The sequence below is a fragment of the Dipodascopsis tothii genome (assembly GCF_038497935.1).
Source record: "Dipodascopsis tothii strain CBS 759.85 unplaced genomic scaffold V1510scaffold_12, whole genome shotgun sequence".
Lineage (NCBI taxonomy): Eukaryota > Fungi > Ascomycota > Lipomycetes > Lipomycetales > Lipomycetaceae > Neoaidaea > Neoaidaea tothii.
In genome coordinates, this window is record NW_027117996.1 from 41,532 (window position 1) to 63,637 (window position 22,106).

Genomic DNA, 22,106 nt, shown 5'->3' on the forward strand with positions numbered 1-22,106 from the left:
CTCACGCGTCGAGGCATCGAGAGTAGCCGACGATTGCGTCGCTCGCCTCGCTTCCCGCCCGCTTCTGCCGGCGGGAAGCTCTAGTACCAACCGCAGTGGTTAGATATTCAGAAGCTGCGGTTGTTGAGCATGTACTTTGCATGATTGAGTGCTCAGATCGCATTTAGATTGCATAGACAATTTATTTATTGAAGTGGAAGTGCGTGCGATGTCGCCATATGCGAGCCCCTGAGCCGCACGGCGGTCGGCCCATAGTCCCAGCCGTCCACGTTACACGAGCCCGCACAGAGTGTCCCAGAGCGGTGGGTCTGGTCGTGGCGGCGCGAGACGCGCATGTCGTGACGGATACGTGCAGTAGCGCGCATTAGCAGATGCGCCTCGTGCGGCTCAACTTCGCCTGATTTACCAATCATTAATTACTACTCATTAATTACTACATGCTCCCATATGCTGCTGCCAAATGCGCCAAACTTTTGCAAATCAAAACACGGTCATGACTGCCCCTTTCGTCGCCAGCATGCGCGAGATCAGGAACGAGACGGCCGCGGTCAGATAGCACGCGCCGCCGAACGCCGACAGGCCCGTGTAGATGTTGCCGCCCTGCGCCGACAGCACGGCGCCGGCCAACGGCACACCCGTGAGTGTGCCGATGCTGGCGAACGAGTAGATGGTGCCGTATCTGGTGCCGTAGTCCTCGGTGCGGCAGATCTGGGCGACACACGTCGCGGACAGACTGACGCCGGAGCCACTGGCGATGCCGAACAGCACCGCGTAGACAATCATGGCTGCCGGGCTCTCGACGGAGGGCGCGGCGGTCGTCGTCCACACGCAGAGCGTCACGACCGACGACATGAACGTCGTGATGATGATCATGTTGTACCGGCCCATCTTGTCGGCGATCCAGCCGGGAAGCCACCGGCCAAAGAACGAGGCGCCGTTCATGATGCAAATAAGCTGGTACGCGAACGACTCGGTGATGGTAGTGCCGGCCTTGGAGAGCGCGTAGGACGTCAGGTACGTCAGCGGGATCATGAGGCCCCACTCGATCATGTAGACGCCGACCGCCGTGAACGCAAAGACAGGCTCCTTGAACGCCGAGAGGTCGATAGCGGCGCTGCGCGGCCGCACCTTGGGCTTGTCGCTCTTCGTGGTCGTGATGCCCAGGCTCTTTTCGTCCTCGGCGGGCTCGACCGGCTCGACGAGCGGCCGAGTCTTGAGGAACGCGACAGCGCAGAGCATAAACACGCCGCAGATGAGCCCGATAATGCGCAGAGTCCAGCCAAAGCCGATACGCGGCGCCACAGAGCGGAAGAGGATCGGGTACACCACGCCGCCAACGCTGCCGGCCGTGCAGGCGACGCCGATGGCCAGGCCCCGGCGCTTCTCGAACCAGTAGCCGAGGACAGCGATGGCGGGCGTGAACAACATCGAGCCGGTGACGCCGCCCAGGACCGAAAACGCGAGAACAAACTGGTAGAACTCCTTGCAGAAGCTGGTGAGCACGATTGACGTGACGAGGCCGATCGCGCCAGGAATGATCAGCGGCGCAACACCGAACCGATCAAAGACGGGGCCGATCTGGACGCCGCAGAAGAAAAACAGGAACGAGTAGATCGAGAAGATCCACGAGACCGTGCCCTGGCTGTAGTGGGCGAGCTGGTGCGAGGCTAGCCAGGCCTGCAGGACGCCGATCGAGTTCCAGATGCCAAAGCACGAGAACATGCAGCACCACGAGCCAAAGACGACGAGCCAGGCCCGCAGCCCGCCCTCGGGGTACGTGGCTACCTCCTTGTCGTCCTCGGCCGTGTCGGGGTCGATCTCGTCCAGGTCCGCCGGCACCCGGGCCGGCGACGCCTGCTCGGCCTTCTCGGTGGGCAGGTCAGAGTCTGTGTGCAGCGTTGTAGACATGTAGGATAATTGAGCGAACTGCCCGCCCTGCCAGGGCGCGCTGGCCTTATATCTGCCGCCGGAGGCGCGTTTAGGCGCGGCCTGAGGCGACAGATCGACGCCTTAGTTATTCTTAGCTCGAGTGGACAGCCTATAGACAGGTCTGGGCACGCAATCCACGGTCAGACCAGTGCTTAGTGTGCGTTGGTACCGCGAGCCCGCCGGCGGGGGGTCTGGGAGCGCCTGCCGGCGGCCTGCGCTGTCAGCAGAAGCTGCCTGTTTGGGAGCGCCCGACGGCGCGCGGTTGAGTCACCCGCTTGTACGGCATCGCGGTCAGCGAAACTAGCCGCGAGGGGCAGTAGGTTTGCACGCAATTAAGCGCAACGACCACTAGTCGGGCTGGAGGACGACAATGGGTAGCGCTAGTACGTTATAGGAAACTAGACGCGCCGGTTGCCATGGACAAGCTCGGCAGGCTGGGGCTACTGGCCGGGGCGCAACGGCTGCGCGACGAGCACCGGCGACTACACAATGACAGAACGAGGTGTGATGGCAATCGCGGCGCCGGGGTCGCCGGGTACGCGCTGACTCCGAGGGGGGCGCCGAGAACGCCGCCGAACGGGTGGCTGCTGCTGACATATGCGAGTGTGTGGCGCTTCTAGAAGTGTTCAGGGGCGCCGCCGTGTTGGAGTCATGACTAACCGCGCCGCACGGTGTGCGGCGCGCGGACCGCTGACGTGAGCGGGTGCGAGCCGCACGTCGTGCGGCTGGCGCTGCAGGCGACGTGCGGCTCATTAGAGTTTGGGTGCCTGCCCCGCCGGCCATCGCCAGCAGCCCTACGTCCCCGGCACCTCCAGGACCGGGCCGCGCGCCCGGAGCACCACCAGCCGCCCATCTGTCACCATGCTGTCTGTCAATCTGGCCTCTCCGGGCGCCAGCTGCCAGCGCTGGCACGTTGATTCGGCAGCGGCCGCTGCGATAAAGTTCGGCATTTTTTTTCCCCAATGAGCGTAGCCGGCTCGATAACAGTCCCGATAGACCCACGACGTGAGTCGCACGCTGGCCGACGACTCAGCGCCGGGCGAATTGGCCGTGGCGGTGCGCCGCCCCGTAGCCGGCCGCGCCGCAGGTCTGGGGACGTGGCGGCGCCGATAGCGTTGTATATAAACGCCGCGCGCCCGGCTCCGCCGTAGACATTTTCCGCAATGCCGTTCAGCAAGTCCATCGCCAAGCCTGAGAAGCTGCCCACGCTCGCCGAGCTAGTCGCGTCTAACGCGCCGGACGTGCCGTCCGAGTCGGCGTGGATCTGGGGACCCGAGGACGAGGTACGGAGCCGCCGGGGCGCGCTGACGGCAGATTGGCCGCATCAACCTGCTTGACGAGGAGAACACGCTCAAGGCCATGAAGGAAGTCAAGTTCGGCACCACGGTCTCGCTCAAGTACGTGCTCGCCGGGCGCGCTGACACACAGCTGGGACATGACGCTGCCGCTGGCGCCGGACTTTGGCCGGCCGCCGATCAAGCACAAGATCGTGAACCTGAACGGCCACGGCACGTGCAACGACGACTACCTCGACATGAACACGCAGTCGGGCAGCCAGTGGGATGGTCTGCGCCACGTACGTAGCCGCGCGGGCGCGCTGACGGCAGTTCGGCCACCAGACCAAGGAGCTCATGTACAACAACCTCAAGGCGGACGAGATCCACGGCGAGAACAAGACGCTGCGGTGCGGCATCAACAAGATCGCGGACCACGGCATTGTGGGCCGCGGCGTGCTGATCGACTACGCGGCGTGGGCCGAGAAGGAGGGCATCGAGTTCGACGCGTTCGAGCGGCACCCGATCTCGCTGGACGTGATCAAGACGATCGCGGCCGAGGAGGGCGTCGAGTTCCAGGTGGGCGACATCCTGCTGGTGCGGTCGGGCTGGATGAAGCAGTACAACGCACACCTCGCCGCGGGCAACCTGGAGAAGATCGCGGGCAAGGCCGTGCCGACGGTGGTGGGCGTGGACCAGACCGAGGAGATGAAGGTGTGGCTGCACGACTCGTACTTTGCTGCGGTCGGCGGCGACTCGCCGACGTTCGAGGCGTGGCCGGCGGCCGAGGGAGGTGAGTGGCCGGGCGAGCGCGCTGACAGAAGTGACGTTCCTGCACGAGTACCTGCTGCCGTACTGGGGCGTGATCGTGGGCGAGATGCTCGAGCTGGAGGACCTGGCGGAGCAGTGCCGCAAGAACGGCAAGTGGACGTTCGTGGTGACGAGCGCGCCGCTGAACACGCCGGGCGGCATCTCGACGCTGGCGAACGCGCTGGCGATTTTGTGAGCCGCACGTGGTACGGCGTGAATAGACCCGCCGCACGCAGTGCGGCGCGAGTACACGGGCGGCTGCGCGTCGCGCGCAGCCACAGGCGCCACAGCGCCACGCCGCGCCGCACGCCCTGCGGCGCGGCCCAGCCACCGGCCCCACCCGGCCGGCTGCGCGTAGCTGTGGGACTGCTGTAGATTACGGACCGTGCGGCTCGTGCGGCTCCCGGCCGCGCAGCACCGCCCAAACCGGCTGTCGTCGCAAGCGACCACCAAGACGCACCGCGAATTGCTGTCGTCTGCAGTCTGAAGCGCGAGAGCCAGCTCGCGAGGGCCATCACAATATCGGAGGCAGGGCGCGATAGCGTTCGGCAGACCCACGCCGTGCAAGCTAAATACGCCATCGAGTCGACTCCGGCGCACCCGCTGGCCGGCACGAGACAGAGTATATGAACTACGCCGGGCGACCGCAACTGTTCCGCACGCCGTCGGAGATCCTTCTGCGCAGCTTCAACCCCAACACTCCATCGCGGCGGACCTCGCTGCCGTTGCACCGTTCGGACGACGTCGCAGACGAGTCCGAGAGCCAGTACTGGGACGTCGACGTCTCGACGCAGCACCGCAAGCGCGAGGACGTGCCGTTTGCGCGCGCACTGCAGGGCCTTCCTACGCTGCTGACGACGATTGTCGAGCAGAGCCTGACCAAACCACCCTTTGAGGGCACCAAACGCACAGACGAGCCTGCCAACATGAACGCGCTCGCCCCGATCCTGGAATGGAAGCCCGTGCGCGCGGCCCTGGCCGTGCCTGGCGCCGTGCTGGGCTACGTCGACGCGCGCCTGGACGTGCCGACGCTGTTTGAGCCCGCGTTCGTCCAGAGCTCTCACTTCCAGGCGTACTACAGCTCGGGCGGCGTGTCCTCCACGTCGCGCAAGATCATCGTCGCGCTCTCGCTCGTGTTCATGGGCGCACTCATCAGCTTTGTGGAGATCCAGAGCGTGGCCAACATTAACCCGTTGATGCTGGTGCTGACGACGACGCTGTGCGGCTTCGCCGCGCTACGCTTGCTGATTCCGCGCGGCCTGACGCTGACCGGCTCGGCGCTGTCGGCACTCGAGACGACCGCACCCGGAAAGGGCCGCGTGGTCATGGCCGGCGCGACCTCGGAGATCGCGCTCGTCTTCCGCGACCGCCGCCGGCTCGCGCGCGCGGTCGCCATGGGCATCGTGCAGTTCGTCTTCGTCCTGCTCTTCGGCTACGTCGGCATCACGCAGAGCATGGCGTCCATCCACATGAACTTCTTCTCGGTCCTGCCGGCCGCGGATTTTGTGCTCCAGCGCATCGTCTTCAAGATCAACATGATCTTCTGCCGGCGCGTGGCCGCGGGGGCCGTCTTCAACCTCGTCCCCCAGGTGTTTGCGCTCCTGGCGCGCAACTGGGAGATCTCCGCCGTCGGCTTCCCCGTCGCCGTCCTCTTCGTCGTCTGGATCTTCTTCGCGCACATCGAGCAGGCCTACGTGGACGGCGGCGAGTGGCTCTCGACCGTGTTCGTGTCGTACATGGCCATGAGCATCGTCATCGGTCCCGTCGGCTTCGTCTGCGTCTGCATCTTTGAGCTCTACGGCGGCGTCAAGGGCGACACGCTTGGCCTGGATGGGCTGGCGATGCCGAACCTCATCGCCGCGCTCATTGCCGGCGGCTGCCTGTTCACCCTGTTCCTGTCGGCCGGGTACCTGACCAAGGTCTCGTCGTCGGCGCACATCTTTGCGCTCGTCTCGACGTGCTCGCTGCTGCTCATCCTCAGCGAGGGCCTGGTCTCGCTCTTCTTTGCGACCGTCGGCCTGCTCGCCGTCATCATCGCCTGGATTGTATACGTCGGATAGAAATCGAATGTATGTACATCACGCGCACACGCCCGCCCGCGCCTTCTTCCCGCGCCCGTCCTGGGGCGCTTGGCGCTTCTTGGCCTTGGCGGTCTGGGCGGGCTTGGTCTGCCCCGCTTTGGCCGGCTCGGCGGCCTCGTCGTCCTCGCCCTCCTCCGGCGGAAGGTCCTTGTAGACCTGGCCGAGGACGGGCAGCCACGTGCGCTGGACGACGACGTCGCGCAGCCGCACCGCCATCCCGTCGAACGCCACCGCCACGTTTGCGGCTGACCCGGCGGCGTCCACGTCGGGAATTTTCGGGTACCGCTGCGAGAAGTGCGTCAGCACCACGTGACGCGCCCGCATCTGCTGCGCCACAGACAGCGCCTCCGACAGCGTCGAGTGGCGCTTCTTGCGCGCCTCCTCGGCCAGCTCGTCGTCCATGGTCGCCTCGTGCAACAGCACGTCCGCGTCGAGCCCGATCTTGGCGAACATGTGGTTCGGCCGCGTGTCGCCCGAGTACGCGATCTTGAACGTGTCAGTGTGCCCGAACGTGAACGCGACGCTGTACGCGGCCGGACAGTGGATGGCCTTGCAGGTCACGGTCGTGACCGCCAGCGCCCGCTCCATGGCGGCTGTGTTGCCGGCGTCCTGTGGCGACGGCGTGGGCGCGTAGTCGTAGCCGCTGGTGAGGAACGCGCCGGCGTTGATGAAGCGCACGTCTTCGTAGAAGCCAAACCCGCCGAGCGGCGCCCATTCGGCGAGGAACGTGGCGATTTTGACCGGCGCGACCACGAAGATCTCGCGCTCTGGCGCGCCGACAGTGGTCCCGGCCGCATCGAACGCAAGCGCGCGCTGCCGCAGTAGCATCAGGAGGCCCAGGTGGTGGTCCGCGTGCAGGTGGCTGACGAAAATGAGCTTGACGTCGCGCAGAACACCCGGGGTCTGATCCGGGCCGTACAGCTTGTTCATGTTCGCGTACGTGCTCTCGCCGCAGTCGAGCACGACCGAGAACCCGGGCAGCCGCAGGAGCGAGCCGGACACGTTGCGGAACAGTGACGGCAGCGCCGAGCCAGTGCCGACCGTGAGGAGCTCGGCGCCGGAGCAGATCGGGTTTGCGTCCGCCGGCACCTCAATTCGGGCGACCTCGGCCGCAGCCGCCGCCGCGTCTGCCTCGAACGACGGCACCAGAGCGGTGATCTGGCCGAGCATGCCCGGCCAGTCGACACCGTCGGCACCCATGGTGTAGGGAACCTGTTGCCACGCGTCGGCAGTGCTCAGCCGCTCGTCGGAGGACGCCGAGGCCTCGATCGGCCGGATGTCAAACAGCGTGCCGGCCAGCGCCGGCAGCACGCGATCGCTCGGTGGCAGCGGCGCCCGTGCCGGCCTTGTGTAGAGCTCGCGGAAGCAGCCGGGGGCGAGAGTGCGCAGCGTCAGGTTCTGCAACGCTGCCCGCGTGAAGGCCAGGTCGTCCGGGACAACGTCCGGGTGCGAAACAAGGTGCTTGGCGTCGCCAAACGACGCCATGAACTCGCCGTACGCCGGAGCATGCGGGTCGACGTCCTTGCCGAGCAGATGGACGACCACGCCGATCGTGGCTTCGGGATCTTCGCCGGGCACGTCCACCGGGGTGTCCGGGGTCGCCAGCCGCCGCAGCCAGGTCGCAGGCGGCAGCGCTGCTGCCGCCTGCGCGTGCTCTGGCGTCGGCAGGTCCAGCACAATGATCCGGTGCGATAGCCGCGGGGGGTCAACGACCTGGTCCGGCGTGATTTCGGTGCCATCGTCCAGGGTGACGGCCAGACCGCGCGTCAGCTTGCCGAACGCCGGCCCCGGCGGCACGCCCAGCGCCAGCGCCTTGTCGCGCTGGAACCGACCGCGGATTGGGTGCGGCTGGATGATGTACGACAGGGACTCGTCCAGGCTCGGGTACGGCACGTCCAGAATGGAAGTCGCGTTGAATTGCCGGGCCGTGTATGCGATCTCGTCGACATCGTCCTGGCCGGCAGTGTCCGGGAACATCTTGTCAAGAACCCCGGCAATCTGGGCGCGCAGTTCGGCCGACATCTCGGGGGGCGACTCGCCCGAGGGCGAGATGAACTCGGGTGAGATCGTCACGTTGGCGTCCGTGTAGTCGGCGATCATGGCCTGGCAGCGCAGGCGGAAGCTCTGGCGGTAGACAAAGTGGCGGAGGGTGGCGCACGCCCACTCGATGTTGCGGTCACCCCAGATGTTGAGGTCTTTCTTGCCGCGGTCGGCCAGCGTGAGCATAAGCCCGGGAAGGCCGCCCATCTGGTCGGCCCAGCTGGTGGCGCCGGTCAGGAAGATGTTGTCCATCTTCTGGAGCCGCACGCGGCGCTCCGTGAGCACGCGCTGCGTGCCCTCGGTGCAGCGGCCAAAGAAGTATCGGGAGGACGCAAACTCGAGCGTGCAAGACCCGGAAAGGACATCGCTGGTCGGGTGGGCGACGACGCGCAGGTGTGGCATGACGACAGGGCTGATCCGGGCGGCGGCCTGCGAGGCTCGGGAAGACCGGTAGAAGCGACCAGCAGTCAGCAGACGGCCGGCAGAGGCGGGCAGAGGCAGAAGACCGCGGTAAGGCAGTAGAGCCGGATCCGGGCCGGACAGCCGGGACAGGGAGGAGGCACGCAGACGGAGCGGCGAAGCCACACTTGCAGATAGCAGCTGGGCACGAGAGCACCGCGACGTCGGGAGGGACTGGCGTGCACGGAGGAACGTACGCGGGCCGGGATCGGGGAGAACGAGGTCGCGGTCGCGTGGAGGGCGAAATTTTGCCCGGGAAGCTGGGCTAGGGTTGAGCCGCACGGAGTGAGGCTGCGAGCGGCGCCGCATGATGTGCGGCTCAGACGCAGGGAGCCGCAACACGTGCGGCGTGCGGCTCGGCGCCGCACGGGTGCGGCTGTGAATGGTAATACTACAATGCATTGTGTACAGAAAAAATACATGTCCTGCGCCGGCTGTGCGTAAACAGATGAAGGCCGCAACATTCTATTCCTCGTCGCTGTCGATGTACACGCGACCGACGCGCATGGCAATGCCCTCCGCGCCGCAGTTCTGGCGCCGCTTGGCCAACCAGTTGTCGCCAGAACGGCTGCGGGATACGCTCGAGCGCTTGACCGAGTCGGTGCGGCGGTGCGAGTGTCCGTGGTGATAGTGATTGTGGACGCTGGTGCTGGGTGTGACCAGCGTCGGCGCCAGCACGGCACGGTCTTCCGGAGACAGATCGTGCAGGCGGCGCATTTTGACGGCCTCGGCCTTGAGCTGCAGCTGCAGCAGCGAGATTTTGCGGCGCCGAGATTGGTCGGACGGGCCGGCGCAGTCGCGCTTGGCAAACATGTCGCCGTCAGAGTCTGAGGACTCATCCGACGAGTCGTCGTCTTCAGACGACTCGTCGTCGTCGACCAGCAGCCGGCCAGCGGCTGCGTCGGCGTCCGAATCGGCGTCTGAGTCCGAGTCGTCGTCCGAGTCATCCTCGGACGACTCGTCGTCGTCGTAGAGACAGCCGATGTCGTCGGACGCCACCGAAACGGCGTCCGAGTCCGAGTCCGAGTCCGAGTCGGCGTCGTCGTCGTACTCGTCCGCGTCGTCTGCGTAGCTGGCACCCGTGTATGAGCGTGCGAGCGGTATCTTATGGATGTCGGTCACAACGAGGTCGCGCGTACGACAGGCGCCGCAGCGGAAGCCTTCCGGGTGCGGCGTGCACGCGGTGTCCGGCGGTGGCGAGGACGACGCAGTCGACGACGCGGCCGACCAGCAGGACGTGCACGGCGTCGAGTTGGCGTCTGAGCTGTCGCACAGTCGCCGGAACGAGCGCCCGCGGACAGGCTCTTCTTCGTCGTCGTCAAGCACGAACGCGCGTCCACGCCCTGCCGACACGCTGGCCGACAGGGTCGCGGGCGCACCCGAGCTCTGGAAGCGCGGAACGGGCTTGAAGCTGGCCGCGATGGCCGCGATGCTAATCGAACTCGTCGCGGGCCGTTCGCGCAGCCGCGCAGGCACGGCCGGCGGCGCGACTAGCGCGTTAAACAGCGCCAGGTTGCGGTCGTAGCGGGACGCCATCGGTCAAAAAGCAAACACCGGGGCAAGATATCAACGTCGACCTAGAGCGCTGTCGCCATGCCTGACCTGCAGGATGCGAGGCCGGTCGTGTGCGTACTTCGGCGGATCTCTTCAGGCCGCGCTGGACGGCCTGGGGCGTGCCGAGGCGGCTAGGCGCTGAGCACGGCCGCTTGCTTGGCCAGGACGGCGAGTCGACCAGGTGCGGTCGGCGAGGACAAACGGGGCGGTGATGGTTGCGGGTTTCACGTCGAGCATTGGCGGCCGCCCTGGTTTTCTATGCGGCCCGCTCGGCTGCGCCGGACTTTGGTGTCTGGCCGACGAAATTTTTTCACCGGGATGGCACTGCGCCTTACTCGAACGGGCGACCCGTATCCTGATCGGGCCTGATCCCGCGTTTAGAGTTTGTGAGTGAGACGGTGCGTGCCGAGTGTGCCTAGTAGACTGCCGGTGCCGAGACTGCCGAGTGGCGCGGCACGCGGCCGGTGGCGCGGCATGCGGCCGGGTAACTCACCGGAGTGCTCCTTTGGGCCGCATTAGGGGCGCCCGCGGTCGGACTAGGCCGCGCCCGGCGCGCCGACGCACGCTACCGCACGCCCAGCCGTCGCGGGTGCCAGCATAAAGGGTGCAGTGACGCCGATCACGTGAACTAATGACGTCCGCGGCATTTGTTTCAGTGGCGGTGGTGGCCGTGCGGCCAGCGCGGAGGCGGGGACGCGAACAGCACCGGCGGCCAAGCTTTGCTGGCTACGTGCGCCACTGACCAGCTGGCAGCCGGCCGTCCGCCCGCGCCCCGCCTTGCCCTGTGCGCGCGGAACACCGCGGGGTCCGTCTGACACGTCCCCTGGGCCGCCCATAGCCGGCGCGGCCGTCCGCGGTGTCGTCACTCGCCGAAGCCGGCCAGCGCACGGCCAGGGGAGCCCGCCAGCCGCTGGCTAGCACGTACGCCGGGCCGACGGGGCCGACGGGACCGACCGCTGCGGTCGGATACCCGAACGGGCAACGGTGCCAGGCGCTTGTGCTGTGGCGCGCGTACGCGGCAGTGGGCGCGTCGGTGGGCACGCCTCTACACTAGCCACACAGCCGGCGCGCCGGTCGCGGCGGCCCTGGCCGCGCCACACTCGCGTCCCGGCCGCCGTCTACTGCGTCCCAGCGCATGCACCACGGCTGGCGCGGCAGGCGCAGGACGCACACTGCCACACCGCGCCACAGTGCGGGAAAAAACGGCGCACAACGTTATTGTGATGGTCATTACTGGTCGGGTCCACGCGGCGGCCAGGAGGCCAGGCCGCGCTGTCGACGTCTAGACAGGGCCGCCATGGTGTACACGAGCCTCGGCGTGACAGCTAGGTACAGCGCGGGGCCGGCGTCACGCAGTGTCGACGGCTAGGAACGCCGCTAGGCGAGCTGCCACCTAGCTGGCGCCAGAACAGACGCCGCCGCAGGCCCGGGGCCGGCCGCGCGCGGCCACGCACGCGGGCATCACAGCCGCACTTGCGTGGTCCCCTATCGCTGCGGTGGCGAGACCACCCAGAGCAGGCCAGGCGCCGGCGCCGGCGTCGGTGCTCAGTTGTCGTCGGACCACGCAAACTTGCTGCGCGCACGCAGCCGCTCGCCGTACTTGTAGAACAGGAACGGGAACGGCAGACAGCCTAGACTGAGGAAGCCGAGCAGGGCCGACGCCCAGGTGTAGCCCAGCTTGTTGTACACTGCTGTTAGTACGCCCGGCAAGGCGCCACGTACTCTGAATCGAAAACAGCGGGAACGCAGCCGCGAACGACGACCGCATGAAGCCGTTGGCAGCCAGCGCCGAGGCCGAGAATGGCCGGTAGGCCCTGGGGTCAGCACGGTCGAGGCGCCTGCACTTACTCCACCAGGTACGTGAACACGCCCGAGAAAACGAGCAGCATGCCAAAGCCGAAGGGCACGCCCGACAGGATCGGCACGATCCACGGCACGCTCTTGTACTGCGTGAACGCGAACCAGAAGATAGCAATGGTCACAAACGGGCCGCCGACCATGGCCTGCGGCAGGCGGTACTCGGGCTTGCCCTGGTCGTTGCGGAGCCGCGACAGCTTGTTGTACTGGCGCTTCCACAGCGGCTCGGTGGACATGCCCATGATCATGCCCACGAGCAGGCCCAGGAACGTCATGCCAGTGTGCATCGACGAGAAGCCGTGGTTGTTGATGAACACCAGCGGGAAGGCCTCGAAAAACAGGTACATGGTCCCCAGCAGGATGGACGTGTACAGACACAGGCAGAAGACCATCATGTCGCGCACGAGCAGCTCAAACGGCCGGCGGCACGAGAACGCGACGGTCCCCAGAACCGAGCGATTCATGCGCTCGATGGGCGCGTAGTACCGGTCGTCGCCGGTGTCTTTCCGGCGCGCGATCGCGCGGCGCTTCAGCAGGACCGGCGCGAATGTCTCGGGCACGGCAAACGTGATCAGCACGAGCATGGTGCCGACCCAGGCGATCATGACGTAGAACACGTGCCGCCATGACGTCCTGTAGGCCACAAAGTCGCCTATCAGCGGCCCGATGCTCGGGCCCAGGAACGGCGCGGCCGTGAAAACCATCATAGGCATGCCCAGGTCCTTCTTCGGAAACATGTCGGCCACGGTGCCGCCGGCGACCGACATGAACGCGCTGCCCGACAGGCCGCCCAGCAGCCGGTTGACGAGCACGCCCGTGATGTTGTGCGCAAACGCCACCGGGAACTGGAACGCCAGGAAAAACGTGAACGAGATCAGGTAGATGATCCGCCGGCCGTAGAACTCGGACAGCGGCGCGTAGAACATGGGCCCGGCGCCCATGCCAAAGACAAACAGCGTCAGGCCGGTGATGGCCTCGATCTGCGAGGCGCCGAACGCGGCCTCGATGCCGTCGTACGTCGCCGTGTAGATCGACGACGAGCACGCCACGTTGAGGGCGCCGACCGAGCAGATCACGGTCGTGATCCACTTGCGCGCCGTGCTGAGGTTCATCGGGTTGCCCGGGTCGTCGGGGCCGTCCCACGTTACCTCCCACCGGGCGTCGTCCGAGTCGTCTGTGGCCTCGCCCTTGGCTTCGCCGGCGAGCGTGGTCTCGCTGCCGGCGTCCGCCGCCGGCTTCTCGCCGGCCGTGCATTCGGTGTCGCCTGCGGCCGCGGCCGCGTCTGCTGGCGTCTGTGTGCTCGCCATGACTCGTGTGTGTGTGCGTCAGCTGCGGCGGGGCGCGAGGCGGTTTCTATAGCCCTGACCGGTCTGGTTGCGACCTCGGGCTCGCTCGGGGTCTGACGAATAATTCGGCGTTTAGGCGTCTAATCTCCAGCAACCTGGACACAACGCTGCTCTTAACGCGGTATATGCAGCCCGGCCAAGCCCTCGACACTGGCTCCCACGCTGCGCGCAATGCGGTCACGCGTGCGTGCTCGGCTTTGCAAAAGATATCGCCCGGTCGACCTCCTCGGGACCTGATGTGGGACAATCTCTAAGGTTTTCTCGGGTCAAAAGTCTGCCGATGGTCTACTGGCCGCCGTCGTCTGCCCGGCCACCGAAGATCGAGCTCTCTGCGCCCGTGCGGCGTCGCGCGGCCGCGGAAGCGCGGCGGCGGCGCCTCCCGCGCGCGCTGCGGCGCCGCCACCGCGCGGGTCGTCGTGCCGGTAGCCGATACCGGCAGCCGCCCGCACCTAAACTCCGAGATTTCCCAAGATGACCCTCCGAGGGCGTGCGGCAGCTCGGCCGCACCGGCTTAGCCGGCGTAGATGCCGAAACTGACCCCCAGCTGGTCCCAGCTGGGCCACCTGGGGGGCAGCTGAGGGGCCGGTCGGCCGGACAGCCCGTATCCCCGCAAACGCTCGGGTCGGCGGCAGCGACCCCGCTTCTGCGGCGGCGGCGGGCGCCGCGCCGGGCAGGTGGCGTGCGGGCGCACGGTCGGACCATAGGCGGCTACAGGTGGCAGCGGTCAGTGCGCGGTGGCCTGGAGGCGCCCGATGCAGTTTATTGGCTACGGGATCAGGCCGTTCGCCTAGCGAAACGACTTGGTGAACACGATGGCGTCGACGGGCTCGTCGTGGCCTTTGAGCTTGCCCGCGCCCTTGATCAGACCGGCGCGCGTGAAGCCAAGGTCGTCCCAGATCTTCCAGGAGGCCACATTGGTCACAAACACCAGGTTGAACACCGAACCGTCGTAGCCGAGCAGCGGCGCCCACACCAGGTACTGCCGGCCCAGAACTTTGCCGACGCCAAGGCCCCCGCGGTGCCGGGACGAGACCAGGAAGCCGGCATTGCACAGATGGCTGCACCGGCCGGCGTAGTTGGGCTTGATCTGCGGTCAGCGGAGCCGGATAGGCACGTACGTAGTGCGACCCCAGCACCACGTCCTCGAACGGCGTGCTGTCGTCGGCAAGCGAGGCCGTGCCCAGCACGAGCACCGACACGAACTTGGCGAACCAGTAGTCACGGAAGCCGTCGAGCGTGTATGGCTCGTCCTGAGGATACGTCTGGCCGCGCTCGACCTCGGCATTGAACTCGGTGTGGAGCAGCTCGACGAGCTTGGCCGAGACCGGCCGCGGGCCGTCGGCCTCGACCACGACGAGCTCGTCGCCAGTACGGAAGACCGCAAAGAGCGTGGCAGCGGCCCCGTTCTTGATCTGCACGCTGACGGGCGCGAACTGGGCGTAGTCGGGGGAGGCCATGGGTGTCTGTACGGAGGGTCGCGCCAGGAGCTAGGACGGCGCCCAAAACGCAGCGGCGGTATCAGCAGCGCCAAGAGCACAAGAGCGCGCTGCGACACCTAGCCTGGCGCACTGGCCGCGCAGGCGCAGGGCCGCGCGATCGACGGCGGCGAAGCTGCGCAGCTGGCCAGGCGGAAGATGAGCGATACGCGGCGGCGTAGCCGGGCGACGGGCGGGACGGCGTAGACCCCGACGCGGCGCGCGCACGGCCGTCGCGAGCGCGACGCGCACGGAACGATCGGCGCCCCTGAACGGCGAGCCGACGCGATTGGCGGGCGGGCGCGGCCAGTTGTTTGATAGCTGCGGCTGAGGGGTGTCTACGCTGTGGTTGGCTGGAGGGTGTTTGGTAGACCACGCCTACGACGGCGACCACCGTGACCGCGGCCTTCCACGTCGTCCTTCTGTTCCTCCAGCGATCACATACTGGCCAGCTGCGACGGCAGGCAGCCGACGGTCTGGCAGACGGGCATGGGCGGGCGATCAGCCGCACGTACGCTGGCGGCACACGGTAGCGCGTCACCGTCGCCAACGCGGCCGCGCGCGACGTCCGCGCGACGGCCGGGACCGGCCAGGCCGCCGCCAGCCGGCGACGCGGCTGCCGATCAGCGGACCTAAGACCGTCCGGTGCCTGATCGCCCGCTTGCGTGGACGAGTCAGACGGCGCCATGGTGGCCGGGCGTCCGGGCGCCTGCGTCTCTAGCCGCCTGGCGCTGGCGGCCGCCGTGGCGGTGCCGCGGCGCGGCCACGCGGGCTGCGCGCACCCGTCGCCTATGCGGCCGCGGCCCGCTACGCGCGCTATCACCGCGGGGCCTGCGTGGGGCCCGGAAGCGGCGCGGCCCTCAGCCGTGCGCGGGACCCCCGACGGCGCAGCCGACTGCCACTCAGGGGCACGATCGACCCTTGGTGCAGACAGCCCCGCAGGGCGTGCGGCTCGACAGAAAGCCAGGTGCCGGGTTACGGGTAATCTCGCCAAGGTCGCACAAGCGGTGTTACAGACTGGGCGGCGCACCGGTCGGCCCTGAGCGCCACGGCTCCTGGACTGCCCAAACTATGCGACAACAGGCAAACCAAAGCCCCGGAATACCCTAAATTCGGGGCTGTTTTAATGCACGGCGGCATAACTCACACGGGGCACAACACCTATGCCGGCACACGGCGCCAGCTAATGCAGCTTTCGCACGCGCGGCCGCCAACGCCTTGCCGTATGTGGAAGCATACTTTCGTTACTATAGTTATTAGTAGCCGGCGATGGCCATCCACGATGCCCGACCGACAACGCTCCCAGGACAACCACGGACAGACCGCAGAACTGCGACCAGCGCGCAGCGACCGCATTCGATCCAGCACAGGCTTGAATTTCCGGGTGTGATCTCGGAGCTTGATCCAGGTAGGTGCCGCCCGTGGCAGAATTGCTCGCCCGCGCCGTGCGGACTGGTGCGGCTGGGTGGACCCGGCACACCTGGTCGCTGGCCGCTCAAGCGACCTCGCCTGTGCGCCGGCGACTTTGTCGGCCGAGCGCATCTTGCCCTCTGGAAATAGCCTGGCTGACCCGCAGACCCGATCAAGCCGGACGTATAAAGCCTTTGCGTTGCCCGTTCCTGCATCACGAGTACCATGGTTGGACACACCAAGAAGATCGAGCAGTCGCGCTCGCGCGTCATGCCGTGGTCCAAGCCGGCCGCGGCCGCGGAGGCCGACCTCGGCTTCCACGAGGACAAGGCCCTGACGCCGTCGTACGCGCGCACCCAGCGCGCCTACACGGCGTCGGTGGCGTCGTCGTCGTCGTCCGTACCCGGCCTGTCGTTTTCGGTGTCGTCGTCGTCGGCCGCCAGCTCGGTCGACTACGGTGCGCCCAGTGACCCGGCCATGCTGTCGCTCAACCCCAGTGGCTTCTTCGACTCGGCGGACATGGACGGTGAGGACTACGGAATGCCCAAGTTTGGCTCTGGTGTTGCGATGCCCATGCGCCAGGTCGACTCGCGCAAGACCGACTTGAGCACGCGCATGGGCTCTCTCGCCCTGAACTCGATCCCGGAGACTTCGGGCGGCATCACCTTCACGAGCTCGGGCGTCGACCTTCTGTCGCGGCCGTCCATGTCGGCGCGCGCGGCCTCGATGCCGACTACGTTCGGTCGCGACGTGGCGCCCGTCATCAACGCCGACCTGGAGACCCTGGCCAAGGACATCAAGGACCTGGCGGCACAAGTCGCCAAGCACATGATGGACCTGTCCAAGGCTGCGTCGACCATGACCCAGTCGATCAAAGTCGTCACGCGGGCATGTCAGACCCAGATGGCCAAGGCGTGCGACGCAAGCACGTACTTTTCTCGCGGCTACTTCTCGACTCAGTCGCACCCGTCACTCGGCATGGTCCTCAAGATCGTGCTGCATTTTGCCGACAACTTGCTGCTCGGCTTGCCGTTTGCGTCGTCGCGCAGCCTGCTGTTGCGCGCGACCGCCGAGCTCGGCACGACCCTGCATATGATGTCGTCACCCGCCATGCTCGCACACGGCTCGACCGCTGTGCCGCAGCCGGCTAACTTCGCCATCGCCAACTCGGACCGGCCGTCGAGCGTGCTCGACAAGCTCAACAGCATGATGGGCCTGCTCTCGGAGTCGTCGTCGTTCACAGTGTCGGACCAGGACGGTGCGTTTGTGGCCCCCATCTCGCGCGGATTTTCGGACCTGTTTTCGATCTACGCCGTGCTGTTTGGTATCCCCGAGCCGACCGACGCGCACATCGAGTCGGTGACGAGCCTGTGGGACATCTCAGACCAGATCCACTTCTTTTGCCAGAAGAACCACATCGCGGTGTGCGCCGGCGAGCGTCCGGCGGAGGCCGCGCAGCCGCCTCTTTCGATGGGCGCGTTCCGGTCGCCGTACCGGCAGCCCCCGACGGACGGCTCGGCGCCGCCGATGTCCATGTCGCTGGCTGCCGAGGACGCCGACAAGCTGAGCGGCACGCTCGGTGGCTATGTCTACCCAAAGGTCGACATGAACGACCCAGCCATGGCCGCCTACGCGCAGTCGGCGTTCGCCATGACGTGCGCGCACGTCTGTCTTACGCAGACGCCTGCCGGCGGTGCGCGCTCGGCCGTGTCGGTGCCGTCGCCGGTGCTGGTCAACATGTACCGTGACGTGCTCGTACGCGAGCACTCGCGGTATCCGCCACGGTCCGCCGAGCGCCACGCGTTCCGGCAGGCCGTGGGCGCCCTGGACGCGCAGTACCCCCGGCAGAACTCGCGCAGCACCGCGCCGCGGTTCGGCGAGATCCTGTGGGGCGAGCGCACGATCTCCCAAGGCTCGATCTCGGACCTGGCCATCATCCGGTGTCGTGCCGGCGTGAAGCCGCCGACAGCGAACGCGCTCGGCGACGACATTCCCTTCTCGGAGTTTGACCCAGCGCTCATGTTCGGCAACACAGTCGTGCGCCGGGTCGTGAACCGGCTCGTGCCCGGCTCGGAGGTGTTCAAGTACGGCAGCACGTCCAAGTTCACCACGGGCCGGCTCAACGGCCCGCGCATGATCTACTGGGCCGACGGCGCGCTGCAGTCCAGCGAGTTCGTTGTCGCGTCGCCCTCGCCGATGTTTGCGTCCGGCGGCGACTCGGGCGCGTGGATCCTGCAGAAGCCGACCGACACGAGCTCGAGCGGCCTCGGCGTGATCGGCATGCTGCACGCCTACGACGGCGAGCACCGCGAGTTTGGCCTGTTCACGCCCATGACGCGCATCCTCAACCGGCTGCGCGAGGTCACTGGGATCGAGTGGGGCGTCGTCGGCGTCAAGGACGTGCCCGAGGACGAGTCGCTCGTCGGCGGCTCCGAGTCGAGCGCGTCGACGTCGGCCTCGGCGTCGACCGTCGCTAGCGACTTTGACTCGGATAGCGACCTCGATCGCTGATCTCCAAAAGCTCTTCCTGATCAGTTCTGTTGTTCTCCTATATTTTAGACTGGCCGAGCCGCGCCAGGCGGTGGCCAGCCAGGCGGGTTGAGTTGTCGGACTTGTCCACTGGCAAGTACGCTGTTTTGATGGTATATTTGGGATTGTACATTATTTTTGGGTACCTATTTTCGGCAATGCAGTAATACACTCAGTACATTAAACTTTGCTTGACAGCTGTCAGCCGGTCTGCCGCGCGGACGCGGTCCGGACCTGCGTGGACACGGTCCGGACATTACCACACCCCTGGGTACACGCTACGCTAGGCCGTCGGCCGATTGCACAAGATGGGATATGACACTATTATATATACTAAACCCTGGTGAGATACATGCATTTACAAAACCCGTAGCGAGCGAGAGTGCCGCCAGGGACACAATGACATTTTTGTGAGCGAGCTTACCACTCGACCGCGTTCGGCACGCCGGGAGTGAACTTGTTGACGAGGGGCTTGACGACCCGCGAGCCACCCTCGAGCCACGAGAACTTGGACCGGCGCACCGACTCGTAGGCCTCGATCTTGTCGGCGCTCTGGAGCGTGATGCCGATGTCGTCAAGTCCGTTGATCAGGCAGTGGCGAGCGTAGTCGCCGACCTCGAACTTGTAGAGCACCTCGCCGGTCTCGGGGTTGCGGACCTCCTTCTGGATCATGTCGACCGAGACCTCCTTGCCGGCCTGGGCCAGCGGCAGGATCTTGGCCTCGATGATGTCCTGGGGCACCTCGAGCGGGAACAGGCCGTTCTTCTTTGAGTTGGACGCAAAGATGTCGCCGAACGACGGGCAGATGACGCAGAAGATGCCAAAGTCGGTGAGCGCCCACGGAGCGTGCTCGCGCGACGAGCCGCAGCCAAAGTTGACGCCCGAGCAGACAATGATCTTGGCGTGGCGGTACGGCTCCTTGTTGAGCACGAACTGCGGGTTCTCCTTCTTGGTGACGGGGTCGACGCGCTCGGCGAAGAACAGGCCCTCGCGCAGACCAGTGCGCTTGATGGTCTTGAGGAACTGCTTGGGGATGATGGCGTCGGTGTCGATGTTGGGCCGGGTCATGGGCGCCGCGTAGCCGGTCAGGACGGTGAACTTGGGCATGCCCGCGGACTCGGTCGAGCCCTTGGCGGCGGCGTCCTTGGCCGCCTGCGACTGCGGGAACTCGGGGATGTCCTCGTCGACGTCCGAGTCCGACACGTCGTAGTAGAACGGGTCGACGTCCGACGACTCGGACGACGGCACCGAGATCTCGATCGCCGCCTTCTTCTCGTCCTTGTAGTACTGGCGGATGTCGGTGATGTGGCCGGTGATGCCGGCGGCGGCGGCCATGGCCGGCGACATGAGGTGCGTGCGCGAGCCGGCGCCCTGGCGGCCCTCGAAGTTGCGGTTCGACGTCGACGCGCAGCGCTCCTTGGGCGCCATGATGTCGGGGTTCATGCCGAGACACATGGAGCAGCCGGCCTCACGCCACTGGAAGCCTGCGTCGGTGAAGATCTTGTCGAGGCCCTCGTGCTCGGCCTGGAGCTTGATCAGGCCCGATCCGGGCACGATCATGGCGCGGCTGACGTTGGCCGCGACGTGCTTGCCGCGGACGACGTTGGCGGCCGCGCGCAGGTCCTCGATGCGCGCGTTGGTGCACGAGCCGATGAAGACCTGGTCGATCTGGATGTCCTCGATCTTGGTGCCGGCCGTCAGGCCCATGTAGTCGAGCGCGCGCGAGATGGCGCCCTTGCGGATCGTGTCCGCGGCGTCCTCGGGCGACGGCACAACGCCGGTCACGGCGACGGCGTCCTGTGGCGACGTGCCCCACGTCACCGTCGGGGCCACGTCCCTGGCCTCGATCTGGATGTCGTAGTCGAACACGGCGCCCTCGTCCGTGTGCAGCGTCTTCCAGTAGTCGAGCGCCTTGTTCCACTCGCGGCCCTTGGGGCTGAGCGGGCGGCCCTTGAGGTACTTGTACGTGGTCGCGTCGGGCGCAATCAGGCCGGCGCGGGCGCCGCCCTCGATCGACATGTTGCACATCGACATGCGCGCCTCCATCGACAGCTCGCGAATGGCTTCGCCGCAGAACTCGACGACGCAGCCGGTGCCGCCGGCGGTGCCGATCTGGCCGATGATGTGCAGGATCAGGTCCTTGGACGTGATGCCCGGCGCAAGCTTGCCGTTGACCTGGATGCGCATGTTCTTGGACTTGGCCTGCACGATCGTCTGCGTGGCCAGCACGTGCTCGACCTCGGACGTGCCGATGCCGAACGCCAGCGCGCCAAAAGCGCCGTGCGTCGACGTGTGCGAGTCGCCGCAGACAATCGTCGTGCCGGGCAGCGTGAAGCCCTGCTCGGGGCCCACAACGTGCACGATGCCCTGCCGGGCGTCCTCCAGGCCAAAGTAGCGCAGGCCAAAGTACTTGACGTTGTCCTCGAGCGTCGTGCACTGCAGGCGCGAGTCGTCCTCGTCGATAAAAGTCTCGAGCGTCTTGAAAGATTTGCGCGACGTGGTCGGGATGTTGTGGTCGACCGTTGCCAGCGTGCAGTCAAGCCGGCGCACCGAACGGCCGGCGTTCTTGAGGCCCTCAAAGGCCTGGGGCGACGTCACCTCATGGACGAGGTGCCGGTCGATATACAACAGACCGGTGCCGTTGTCGGACGACACCAGGTGATCGTCGAAGATCTTGTCGTAGAGAGTTCTAGGTCCAGTAACAGCAGAAGGCATCTTTTCAGGAAGATATGCGCACGCGGTGTTCACGGTTGGAGGTTGCTCAGGCAGGCTCAATTGACCTTTTTATAAAAAATTTCTGCCGCAGAACAAGCCGATGGCGTCGGTAGTTACAAGGAGCGCATGAAAATTGTGGTGATGTCTCATGCACACGGCACGGCGCGGGTGGGGTGGCAAGCGCTGAGATTTTGTGCGGATATGCTCTCCGGGGCCGATATCGGCGCTCGAAGCCGCCACCTGCAGCCAGTCAGCGACGCGTAAATATAAGCAACCCCACAAAGGGCAATCCCGATACCGGCGCGGACCGACGCAGCGGTTTCGCACATCGATAGATGACTCTTGACGTACGAAATGAGCAATCGAGCGGGCCGGTGGCGCACGCGCGGGGCAGGCCGATGCCGGCCGGACGGATGGCCGATGGCACGGGGACGCGGCGGCCGATCGGCACAGGGACGCGGCGGCGAGTGGGCGCACGGCGCGGCCGGCGAACGCCGCTGCTGCGCCGCAGCGCGCGGCGGTGCGTGCGGCGGTGCGGCGCGGTGGCCGGTGCGCAGGTTAGGGCCGGGCGGGCGGCAGAGGGCCGCGTGGCCTGGTGCCCTAACCGCCGATCGGGGCCTAACCCTG

At 66.4% G+C, this 22,106-nt stretch overlaps 9 protein-coding genes across 9 annotated transcripts; 3 read left to right on the forward strand and 6 right to left on the reverse strand.

Moving 5' to 3' along the window:
* Positions 1-282: 282 nt before the first annotated feature.
* Positions 283-2,093, reverse strand: V1510DRAFT_116226 (major facilitator superfamily domain-containing protein). Its single transcript, XM_066930240.1, has one exon. It carries the CDS (start codon positions 1,906-1,908, stop codon positions 481-483), a length of 1,428 nt encoding a protein of 475 aa, XP_066789300.1. The 5' UTR covers positions 1,909-2,093; the 3' UTR covers positions 283-480.
* A 930-nt stretch (positions 2,094-3,023) lies between these two features.
* Positions 3,024-4,262, forward strand: V1510DRAFT_415639 (putative cyclase-domain-containing protein). Its single transcript, XM_066933627.1, has 5 exons — positions 3,024-3,212; positions 3,244-3,326; positions 3,358-3,505; positions 3,537-3,996; positions 4,028-4,262. The coding sequence occupies exons 1-5, from the start codon at positions 3,093-3,095 to the stop codon at positions 4,207-4,209; spliced, it is 993 nt and encodes a 330-aa protein (XP_066789301.1). The 5' UTR covers positions 3,024-3,092; the 3' UTR covers positions 4,210-4,262.
* A 136-nt stretch (positions 4,263-4,398) lies between these two features.
* V1510DRAFT_415641 (uncharacterized protein) lies at positions 4,399-6,100 on the forward strand. The gene has a single exon (XM_066933628.1). It carries the CDS (start codon positions 4,640-4,642, stop codon positions 6,071-6,073), a length of 1,434 nt encoding a protein of 477 aa, XP_066789302.1. The 5' UTR covers positions 4,399-4,639; the 3' UTR covers positions 6,074-6,100.
* V1510DRAFT_364172 (beta-lactamase-like protein) lies at positions 6,092-8,536 on the reverse strand (the record flags this gene model as incomplete). The annotated part of the gene is made up of 1 exon (XM_066931176.1): positions 6,092-8,536. The coding sequence occupies one exon, from the start codon at positions 8,534-8,536 to the stop codon at positions 6,092-6,094; it is 2,445 nt and encodes an 814-aa protein (XP_066789303.1).
* Positions 8,537-8,976: 440 nt separating this feature from the next.
* V1510DRAFT_415647 (uncharacterized protein) lies at positions 8,977-10,472 on the reverse strand. The gene has a single exon (XM_066933629.1). It carries the CDS (start codon positions 10,127-10,129, stop codon positions 9,059-9,061), a length of 1,071 nt encoding a protein of 356 aa, XP_066789304.1. The 5' UTR covers positions 10,130-10,472; the 3' UTR covers positions 8,977-9,058.
* Positions 10,473-11,357: 885 nt separating this feature from the next.
* On the reverse strand, positions 11,358-13,730 carry V1510DRAFT_415648 (major facilitator superfamily domain-containing protein). Its single transcript, XM_066933630.1, has 3 exons — positions 11,996-13,730; positions 11,870-11,961; positions 11,358-11,835 (listed from the first exon to the last, which is right to left on the reverse strand). Exons 1-3 carry the CDS (start codon positions 13,309-13,311, stop codon positions 11,693-11,695), a joined length of 1,551 nt encoding a protein of 516 aa, XP_066789305.1. The 5' UTR covers positions 13,312-13,730; the 3' UTR covers positions 11,358-11,692.
* A 419-nt stretch (positions 13,731-14,149) lies between these two features.
* V1510DRAFT_355986 (uncharacterized protein) lies at positions 14,150-14,777 on the reverse strand (the record flags this gene model as incomplete). Its single annotated transcript, XM_066930894.1, has 2 exons — positions 14,150-14,437; positions 14,469-14,777. Coding segments are annotated over 2 exons (597 nt in total), but the record flags the coding sequence as incomplete, so codon positions are not given.
* Positions 14,778-16,210: 1,433 nt separating this feature from the next.
* On the forward strand, positions 16,211-19,157 carry V1510DRAFT_415653 (peptidase family S64-domain-containing protein). Its single transcript, XM_066933631.1, has one exon. The coding sequence runs from the start codon at positions 16,461-16,463 to the stop codon at positions 18,744-18,746; it is 2,286 nt and encodes a 761-aa protein (XP_066789307.1). The 5' UTR covers positions 16,211-16,460; the 3' UTR covers positions 18,747-19,157.
* On the reverse strand, positions 19,073-21,645 carry V1510DRAFT_415654 (aconitase family-domain-containing protein). Its single transcript, XM_066933632.1, has one exon. It carries the CDS (start codon positions 21,477-21,479, stop codon positions 19,185-19,187), a length of 2,295 nt encoding a protein of 764 aa, XP_066789308.1. The 5' UTR covers positions 21,480-21,645; the 3' UTR covers positions 19,073-19,184.
* Positions 21,646-22,106: the final 461 nt, after the last annotated feature.

Bases quoted from the DNA above. Each gene is read 5' to 3' on its own strand.
- V1510DRAFT_116226 (XM_066930240.1), bottom strand. From the start codon at position 1,908: ATGTCTACAACGCTGCACACAGACTCTGACCTGCCCACCGAGAAGGCC.
- V1510DRAFT_415639 (XM_066933627.1), top strand. From the start codon at position 3,093: ATGCCGTTCAGCAAGTCCATCGCCAAGCCTGAGAAGCTGCCCACGCTC. The intron at 3,213-3,243 runs GTACGGAGCCGC...CGCTGACGGCAG, and splicing joins TCTGGGGACCCGAGGACGAG to ATTGGCCGCATCAACCTGCT. The intron at 3,997-4,027 runs GTGAGTGGCCGG...CGCTGACAGAAG, and splicing joins GTGGCCGGCGGCCGAGGGAG to TGACGTTCCTGCACGAGTAC.
- V1510DRAFT_415641 (XM_066933628.1), top strand. From the start codon at position 4,640: ATGAACTACGCCGGGCGACCGCAACTGTTCCGCACGCCGTCGGAGATC.
- V1510DRAFT_415647 (XM_066933629.1), bottom strand. From the start codon at position 10,129: ATGGCGTCCCGCTACGACCGCAACCTGGCGCTGTTTAACGCGCTAGTC.
- V1510DRAFT_415648 (XM_066933630.1), bottom strand. From the start codon at position 13,311: ATGGCGAGCACACAGACGCCAGCAGACGCGGCCGCGGCCGCAGGCGAC. The intron at 11,962-11,995 runs GTAAGTGCAGGC...TGCTGACCCCAG, and splicing joins GTGTTCACGTACCTGGTGGA to GGCCTACCGGCCATTCTCGG. The intron at 11,836-11,869 runs GTACGTGGCGCC...TACTAACAGCAG, and splicing joins CCCGCTGTTTTCGATTCAGA to TGTACAACAAGCTGGGCTAC.
- V1510DRAFT_415653 (XM_066933631.1), top strand. From the start codon at position 16,461: ATGGTTGGACACACCAAGAAGATCGAGCAGTCGCGCTCGCGCGTCATG.
- V1510DRAFT_415654 (XM_066933632.1), bottom strand. From the start codon at position 21,479: ATGCCTTCTGCTGTTACTGGACCTAGAACTCTCTACGACAAGATCTTC.